Source organism: Protomyctophum parallelum (assembly GCF_964188405.1).
Source record: "Protomyctophum parallelum genome assembly, chromosome: 12".
Classification (NCBI taxonomy): Eukaryota; Metazoa; Chordata; class Actinopteri; order Myctophiformes; family Myctophidae; genus Protomyctophum; species Protomyctophum parallelum.
Window position 1 is genome coordinate 28,095,407 of NC_139712.1, and position 10,031 is coordinate 28,105,437.

The 10,031-nt window shown below is 42.9% G+C and overlaps 1 protein-coding gene across 5 annotated transcripts in view; it reads right to left on the bottom strand.

Moving 5' to 3' along the window:
• cacnb2a (calcium channel, voltage-dependent, beta 2a) overlaps positions 1-10,031 on the bottom strand; it is a 102,886-nt gene that overhangs the window by 5,026 nt on the left and 87,829 nt on the right. For all 5 annotated transcript variants that reach the window (XM_083778586.1, XM_083778585.1, XM_083778589.1 and 2 more), the window contains 4 exons: positions 9,459-9,568; positions 4,880-5,031; positions 3,428-3,523; positions 1,228-1,395 (listed from right to left, as the gene is read on the bottom strand). In XM_083778586.1, the coding sequence (XP_083634712.1) occupies positions 1,228-1,395; positions 3,428-3,523; positions 4,880-5,031; positions 9,459-9,568 (526 nt within the window). The remainder of the gene's footprint in view (positions 1-1,227; positions 1,396-3,427; positions 3,524-4,879; positions 5,032-9,458; positions 9,569-10,031) is intronic.

Genomic DNA, 10,031 nt, shown 5'->3' on the forward strand with positions numbered 1-10,031 from the left:
CCCTGCAGCTTCCCTCCTCTCTCTCTCTCTCTCTCTCTCTCTCTGACCCCCCAGTGGGCCGTGTGTCCGGGCCGGCCATCGCCATGGAGCCCACAGCTCTGTTCTCCGTGTCAGAGCTGTGGAGGAGGAGGGAGGGGGCCTTCGTTGACCCTGAGCCTGGTCAGCACCTGTACCTGTACCATGGTGTCATTATAGTTTGGCATGTTTTTTCCCATTAGTTTATAATGTAGTCTTTTGTTTTCAATCACAGTTTAGTTTTGATTCGTTTTTAAACCAGGTTTTCTAGTTCAGGGGGTACAGTCACGCCGAACTTTGATTCTGATTATGCGGTGGAATCTGCAATGCTGGAACAGAGAACGGAGTAGTTTGTTGCCATTCGCACATTGAAAAGCATTGGCAGAATCCTTTAGCCTGCATAGGCAGAATAAAAATTCGGCGTGAACACACCCTTATATATATACTGTATATATATATATGTATATATATATATATATATATATATATATATATATGGCTTAGTTTTAGTTTACATTTTTATTAGTTTTAGTGTTCGTTTTTTGATTAGTCAGCGACAAGATTCAGCATGGTCATCAAAAGGAAAGAATATCAGATCTACAAGCTCACAACATGTCACATTGGGACACGCTGTGCACTTGTAGAGCTGCTACATTATTGTTGCAATGAGACTTAAAACTAACAACATTTTCTCTATAATTTTACGTTTTAGTTTAGTTTTGTAAACAAACATTACTGTTTCAGTTAGTTATAATTCTTTGTTGTTGTAAAGCCTTTATTTTTTCAGTTAAGCTAAAATGATCAATTCTAGTTTTGGTTGTTTGGCTTTAGTTAGTTATGTAACTTTCCTCTTCTATCCCAGATTTGAACCTGGTTGCTGACATATTTTACCATTGAGCTAATGCTCAGGGATGAATTGAATCTCGACCATCAGGTCAAAATTCCTGTCAGATCCTGTGTCTAGGTGAGACATGTCCTTTGACACAATCTAAAATGTCTCAAAAGCAGGGAGGGGGACAAAGGGCACGTTCGGAAATACCGCACCAGAGCGCACTCGCCTAGTAGTTTGCATTGCGCTCAGTGCGCTATTTCCAAACGCGCCCAAAATACAACCACCCCAATTGTATAAGTTATTGTACTAGTAACCATACACAGACTGGACAAAATGACATTTTAATCCCTAAGAAAGGTTTTGGGAATAACCCTGGTTACCTGCACAGGAGCGGGGCTGGAGGGGAGGGTGGCGGAGGCCAGCTTGTCCAGCAGGGGGTCGCTCAGGCTGCTGGGGTGGGTGCTCTTCCAGTAGGCCTCCAGGTAGTCAGCAATGTGCTCACACGCGTCTTCCAGCTGGTTCTCGTCCAGGATGATGTCAAACATCTCCTGTGAACGGGAGGGGAGGGTCCATGAGAGAGCTAAAGGTTTCATGACATCACATTTTTATTTTAGTTTTTATTCCTTTATAATTCTGACCTCAAACTACACCCCCCCCCCCCCCCCCCCGCCCCGCCCCCCAAAAAACAGAGCTTTGAACATTCAGTGTATTTTCTGTGGTCTGGGGTTTAAACTAAAGTGGTTAAAATTATTTTTATGTTCATTTGTTTTGACTAATTATGCTAGTTGGGGAACCCCTGGGGGTCCCCGGACCCCACTTTGAGAACCACAAATGGGACAACGTAAAAATAAAAACTGTTTATAGGCTTGGATGAAATTTGCTCAGCTGCTAATGTGATTTCTCTGCCGTGAAGCGTGATGATATTGCTTAATTTCACCAGAGGAAAAACATTCTTTTAAGAAATTGGGGCATAAGTGGCTGCCTAAGCTGAGAGTGGCTAATTGGAAATTCAAAACACGCCATTATGTCTGAAAAGCCTGTGCAATTCACCCAGCCAGGGATTAATTCTGAGAAAAGAAAATCTTTTTCAACAGAAACGTTTTGGAGACGAGTGCTATATCTAGTATCTACTGGGTTTAAATTAAGACTAGAACTTGCTTCATATTCTAAAGTAATATCAAAATAGAATTTGTTTCATGTCCTAAAATAATATCAAAGTAGATTGGAGAGGACACAGAAATAGAATTGGCAAAAGATGCCGTGTCTTTCAAGACATTCCTCTACAGTCTACACTCTATCAACCATTAGCCAGCAACCAAGTATTTCATTGTTTACCCAAACCCTGACATTACTCTAACACACTGGTTCTCAACCTGTGGGTCGGGACGCCCAGGGGGGGTCCCCACATGATTTTGGGGGGTCATTAATATACCTTAGAGTTATGTGAAAAAAAAACGAAAAAAAAAAAACACTAGGTCTGAAACTGGAGGTCTGAGATCCGTGGGCTCATGTGATCAGTAATATTATGAAGTACATCTTTGTGACATCACAAAGATGTACTTCATAATGTTACTGATCACATGTAACATTGTGACAGATCTACAAGCTCGCACTCGGTGCCGCGCTACGAGCTTGTAGATCTGCTATTTTTGAAAAACTTGGAAATGTGGTGCAAATCTTTGAATATATATTCTTTCAGAGCAAATGTTTTTAACTCAAATATTTTCTTCTGGGGGGTCCCTGGAACAACATATTTTCAGATGGGGTCGGTGGCCAATTACATATAATTTTTGTGGTCCTTGACATGAAATATTGAGCACCACTGATATAGAAACGTAGGTATTTCAGAAAACTGGCCTAAATGGGTTAACAAAAGTAATCAACAAACTTTACTATAAAACTGGTCAAACATTGGCCAAAATAATTGTCAAATACTATAAGAAAGAGACGGGAAAATAAATAAATAGCTGATTTTTTTCCAGTGTTTATCTGTGGAACTGAGTCCAACTAAATGTAAAGCCTCAACAAAGTGCTTATCAGGGTGGGGCGTCCCCAATTCAAATATGATTATTCTGGGGGGTCACGGCCTGAAAAAGGTTGAAAAACACTGTTCTAACACACTAGTTCTCAACGTCGGGTCCGGGGACCACCAGGGGGCGGACCCCATCTGAAAATATTTTGTTCAAGATTTATTTGAAGATGGCAGATCTACAAGCTAACACCGCGTCGCGATATGATGCTTGTAGAGCTCGTAGATCTTCTATTTTCAAACACCCTGATGATTTTGGAAGCCTTATCCCATTTTGGACTGAGGCGCATTATAAAAAGGTTTATAAGGAGTCATATCCCTGAATTTGTTTGTGGTGTGCGAGTCCTTCACCACTTTGGGTCAAAAAGGTTGAGAACCACTGCTCTAACATAGCCTGATTCACTACGTTCGTCGTTTTCTCACTTCGCTACTCAGTCCTATTTGACTCCTATTTCCATTACGTAGGCAAGTCAGGAAGTGACTGGAGTTTTACATTGGACAACACTGGTGATCTGTCCCCATACTGCCCAGACTAGTGTCCGTCTACTCACAGAAGGGCACTGTGCCAGTTTGTCAGCTGCCACCATTTGGACGTTGAGGTGCTTCGCCTGAGACTTCCCTCTGGACTTGATCAGCCTCGTCATGACCTGAGGAGGGAGGGCATACAGTAGTGACAGAAAGTCATCATCATCATCATCATCAATGCATCAACTACCATGTGATGGCATTAAGCAAAGGTGTCATGTGACAAAAAGAACAGAACCTACAAGCTAACCACATCCTGCATGCATTAGGTCACACATATTTCATGTAATGCCAGACACGTTTTGGGTTTTTATGAACAAACTCAATAGCCAAAAAACAATATAAGGTGAATTATATCCAAACATTTTCCAAAACATTCAGTTTATTCCAAACCATTTCCAGGACTAGAAAACTAGTTTTTCCATGCCATGTTTGGGTCTCAGATCATTCAAGTTGACCAGTCAACACATCAGCACCATAGCGACAAAATGAACCCTCACGCCGCGAACACAGATAAACAGCTGTTCAGTATTCAAGTGAGCCGTTCCGTTGACTGTGAGTGTGATTTGGGACGACATCGATTTAAAGGTTCCGTGTCGCGCGGCCCTCCCTGGCTATACTTTTTTCATTTTCCCTTGTTACTCAAATGTCTGCCTTTTTATTGATCACTGAATCATGAACCTTATTTACACCTGGCTGAAGGTCAGTGCGATGAATCAGTCAAGTCACATGCGCTCTCTCTCTCCTCCCACCTTCCATACACCAGTTGTGGGCAGTCGGACCTGTCAGCTGTATTTAAAAGCCCCGGGCGGCTGGGGAGCCGCTCTCTTATAGAAAACCAATATAAGCAATGACAGGTCATCCATACACGGCGGGCAATCAAATGCACCGGGGAGCGTTCATAAAGCAGTGGGAGTTGACGTATACATAAGTAGAGGGAACATTTCAGTTCGGCTACCTTCATTCTTTGTCCCTGTGTCATACCTCCGTGTCAAATAGTTAGGACTGTGTCCCGGAGACCTCTGCCGTTGTTTGTTTATCGCTTCGTTCTCTCGCTCTGGGCTCTGACAGCCGATAAACTTGGGCCCGTTGTCGGACCAACCATGTTGGCCCTGATCGCGGACCAGCCGGACCACGGAACAATGCAACTTGTGAATGTATGCCCCCACCCGTCTATGCCTGTTGTACTTGTCGTTCTTTGCACCCGTTCTCAAAGCTACCCACTAACGACCGATCGACTAAATATGGCATGCTGATGTCGTCAGAAAATGCAATGCTCAGGCACAGAGATTCGGTATATCCTATGCATACATACTGTACCAGAAACCGATCAGCATTGCACACTCCCAGGCCATTTGGGACACAGCAAATGTTGAGGTCATTCGGTCGCAAAGTTATGACAGACAAAAACACACACATAGGTTTTGTGAATTCACAGACAGACAGACAGGGCAACACAATGGTCCCACAGTGTTCACCTTGGGGGAGGTAATCTTGACGTAGACGATAATGGGGGCCAGGGAGGTCTTGCCCAGCTGCGACGGATGGTTGATGGTGTCAGCATCCAGCACCACGAGCTGCAACGTCCGAGCCAGCTCAAAGATCCGCTCGATCTCACTCTGGACCTCGGCTGAGAGGGGAGGAGGGGGAGGGCAGGAGTCAACACATGCATTAGACGAGATGAGATCACACTTGTTACAGTGTGACCTGCAGTGTGAGGGTACAGAGTTGATGCTAAAACACGCCATGTGACCAGCCGTGTGTGTGTGTGTGTGTGTGTGTGTGTGAGAGAGAGTGAGAGTGAGAGAGAGAGACTTGCAGTGATTCTCAACCCCATAGTTCCAATTTCAAGGACTCCCGAGTCCCAATTTGATATAATTTAGATTAGGTCACAGGCCACCCAATCGATTAAATGCATCTCGGGGAGCCCAGTCTGCACGGTGTAAACTCAATGTTTATTTAACTCTGACAGTACGTTTTAACAGCGGGCGAGCATCGGCCGACACATCGCCCAATTGCCCGTCATCGCACAAAAAGATGAATTATTTTTAACCTTTCGGGCGACGTTGCCCCGCCCACTTTTCGACCATCGCCCGTTCGCCTCCTATCGCCGGTAGTCGCCGGGTCCCATTAGACAAATAACGCACTTCCGGAAAATTCGTCTGGCTGTCGCCGGCTGTTAAAACGTACTGTGAGAGTGTACACTCTCACAGAGTAAAATGTGCAATATTTATAGAGATTCAGTGGAGTAGAATGAAGTGAAGTAAATGTATTGAAAATTGGAAATATTCCAGTAAAGTAAAAAAAAAGAAAAAAACCCTCAGAATTGTACAGTACTTGAGTAGATGTACTTAGTTACTTTACACCACTGCATGCAGGTAACCGACCGTGAACCTTTTTCTGAGGCAGTTTTTTTCTCTCCAAGAAGCTCTCTCTCGCATAAGGAAATGTGCAGTTAACATTGTTGAACAGTACAACATCTCAAACACGTACTACATCCCAGCTCTGAGAGCTATACACTCATTAATTTGTTTCTGAAAATGTTACCCACAGGCCGGATTTAGTAATTGGCACAAGAATAATTAACTCTAGTCTTTTTCAATCAAACACTATTGCACCATTTCAAAACACAAATCCTCTTTGGATGTGACATGGTAAATCATTGGCTCTGATGAAACACACCCGTCAGCCTGATGTAGCTTACCGCTAATTAAACATTATGCAGCCGACTCAAGCCTTTTTGTCTTTGTAGCGCTGCTATTCCCACTTCTTGTGTTGATGGTTTATTTACATGGTACAATATAATAGCTTAAACTGTAATGTTTTTAAGTGATGTTGTCCAATCTGTATTGTATTGTAGTGTAGAGTATGTTAATGCCCAGCTATTGAAACATTTAGATCGTGGCAAAGGTCATGTCTCACCTAGACCGGGGCTCCATCTTATGCCATGCTTTATCCTCAAGTAATAAACATTTTCCGTGAATTACACATTTAGGAGCTTCCACTGTGCGTAAACGTTATCTTGCGGCCACACAACCCACTATTCATTTTGCCGACTCCTATATTTGTGGGTGGAGGTGTGTCTGTAGGCGTGTTGATGCGCTTTCCTTATATTTGCTATCTTATGCACACAGGACAATGGAAAGTGCCTCTTCAAACCACCCATAATGCGAATTCTGTTTGATAAAAGACCTGAGTTGGAGCTGCCTCGGCTTGAGTCATGTTGCACAACATTCACAGCTCAGAGGTCTCGTTCTGTCTTATTTCTCCACACATCTCTGTGATTGGAATTTTACTATAATCAGCAGTGTCAATTCCTTGTGCTTATTGTGTTTAATTGTCTAGTCAAAGAAGTTATTAGAGTTGCACGAGTAAGGCTGTGTTGGAGCTACTGGACACAAAACAACCCGGCCTCTGTATCAAATATAAATAGTCTATATTTCAAGGCAGCAACGTGTGTCGCTCTTCCATGGCCATGGGCCATAGTGTTAATCACTGGGCATAATGTTAAATGGATAATGGATCTCTTAAAGGCAATGGCAGGTGGCACAGTGATTGGTTTAATCATTGTAATGCCCAAACCACACCTATGCATAATGTAAGGGGTAATGGAGGTGTTTTAGGGACTTAGGCTGTGGCACAAGATAACACATTTTATGGGGCCACACCTCTCACACAATACTAAATCCCCAAATTAAGGAAAAGGGGCCCCTGCCACAAGATGGAGCCCCCAGGATGTGACATTTTTACCTGATGGCCAAGATTCCCTGAGCATGCAGACAGGCTCTATTAGGCTCAATGGTATAAAACAAATCGGCACTTGTGCAGGAAACCAGAGGTTAAAATCCGGTGTACATTGTGCTGCTTTAAACCAACACCAGCCACAGTCCAAAAGACAATGATGGCTGCAGAACACTTCCCGTTCAAAGCTTGGAGCTTTGAACGTGAGGCCCAAATGTGTCTCCGTCCTGACTCCTGATGTTTCTTTAAAGAGAAAAAGGGCATTCCATTTTGAATTCATGCCGTATATGTGTTGTCCTGGCTCCGAGTGACATAAACATTGAGAACTTAGTTAAACATTGAGAACATTGAGAATATATGGTTTCACAACCCGCGGTCTGCGGACAACTACTGGCGTTCCCTAACAGTTCATGGACCTCCAACGTCTCTCTCAGAGGAGTAGTGTACTGTACACATCTGGAGCGGTCCACATCTGTTGTTCACACAGTGATAGCATGTGAAGATAAGTGCCGTTGCTCCTGTCCGGTCTTGACCTCTGTGAGACCCCCACTCAGGAATGTGTGCGATTGTAATCGCAGCAGCTCGACCCTAATCAACCCCCTGTTCACATCAAGACCATTCTTGGATCTTTTTTCTTCTGGCAACTCCAGTGCTTGAGTCAAAGTACAGATATTACTTATGGTGATCATGTCAAATATTATACTCAACTACCAATTGAAAGTTCCTCTGTCATATTTGTTCAGTTAAAGTACAAAATGTAAAGTACATTTTCTTTTTTATATATCAACGCATTGTCATATTAAATCATCAATAATAGTGAAAATAGCAGAGTAACAAGCTCACAACGCATCACGGCTCGTTGTGCCAATCTGCTATTTTTCTATCATTCATAATATACTTTTTCCCTTCCAAGAAATGTATTGGAGTCAAAATAAAAATATAAAAATATCTGTCTTTGAAATGTAGTAAGTATCCAAAAATACTTAAGTAAAGTACAGATACTGCAAAAGTCTGGGGTAAAACACTAAGGGCTCCTTCTCGCGCCAGGAGCCCTATGTCCTTCATTTTACATTATTTAAATCCATTACATATTTGCTGCGTAATGCGGTGAAGCGCTGAACGAGGGAATTGCGCACAAATCTAATAACTTCTTTGACTAGACAATTATAAACAATGAGCACAAGGAATTGACACGGATTCTGGGAAAATTACAATCACGAAGATTTGTGGAGAATTAAGACAGAACGAGACCTATGAGCTGCAGTGAATGTTCTGCGTTGAAGCAGCTCCAAATCAGGAGCCATTCTTTTATCAAACGGATTCGCATTACGGGTGGTTTGAAGAGGCACGTTGTCCTAAACCTGTGTGCATAAGATAGCAAATATAGGGAAAGCACGCCTACAGACACACCTCCACCCGCAAATATAGGTGTCGGCAAAACGAATAGTGGGTTGTGTGGCCGCAAGATAACGTTTACGCATAGTGGAAGCTCCTAAATGCGTAATTGACGGAAAATGTTTATTACTTGTGTAACAAGGTTACAACGCAGAGGGTTAGCGGATGTGCAGTCAACTAGACTGACAGTACACACCCGTTACACTTGCGGATAAAGAATGGCGTACGATGGAGCCCTAAAGTAAATATACTTTCTCCGCTGTTATCTGGCGTGCTTCGATCACGCCACCCCCACCTTTTCCCCTGGACTATCTCTCATTCCAGAACAGAAACCTGACTCACGACCCAAAGACCACTCTGGGTTTTTCTTGGCTCCTCTGACATAACCACTTGTTTAGAGTTTCTATAATTGTTTCCTTCCTTTTTTTGCATAATTTGAGCTGCTTTCCTTGGAGAAAAAAAAAACATTATGCATCAAACCCTGCAGATGTTAGCAGAGACAAGGCAGTCTTTTTTTTTTCTGGAACATGTGGACTAAAGTTCTCAGACGCCACGACTGATTTCAGTCATTTGGATCCCATAAAAGCCAACACGTCTTCTATAGAAGCATGTTGAGCAGCAAAAATAGCCTAGGTCGGCTATTTTGAGTTATTATTTCTAGAGCATTTGAAGTGGTCAAACTAGCAATATGCTCAGAAGCATCTTCAATAAAACCTGGTCTCAGTTATTTCATAAAAAGCAAAGGTTAACGCTTCAATCTGTGATTGTCTTCACCTGGTTTGGCAGTATATAGAACAGCAGGAACAATATTACCAAAACATCATTTTACATACAGCGCTAGTTCTTTCACACCGTTTCACGAGTTGCACATTACATTAGGACTTGGCCATACAACATTTTTTTCAATCATGCAAAACCTACCCAAGTTTGAGCGTGTGTTGGAGCGTTCGATGATGGCGTGCTTGCTGGGATTGTTCAGTACCGAACGTTTGGCAAGAGAGATGTCCGCTGTGACTCGAGTGATCGATATTCTGAGGACAGAGGAAAGAAACGCGGACAAATACTTGGTTAACCAGAGAGGACGAGGATGATTTTACACACTAAAGGAACATGATAACACTTTGACAGAGAAACGGTGGCAGCAGATCAATAATGATGACCATGATGAGCAGAGCAGTCTAGCAGCGGGGAGAGGTGGTTTGGGTTTGTTAGATTAGTGGTTCTCAAAGTGGGGTCCGCCAGGGGTCCTTGAGGGGTCTCCAGGACGTCCCCAGCTAAATTAGATAAAATAACGTCACAATCCGTTTAACCCTATATGTACATCGGCTATTTGAGAAGCTCACAACGCTTCGCAATGCGGCGTGTTGAGAGCTTGTAGATAGTTTGGAAACATTTTAACAACACAAATCGTATTGTATGGAAGTCCACGAAACAAAGAAAAAAGCCAAATAGGTTACATATTCATTTAGGGGTATTTGACATGAACAAGTTTGA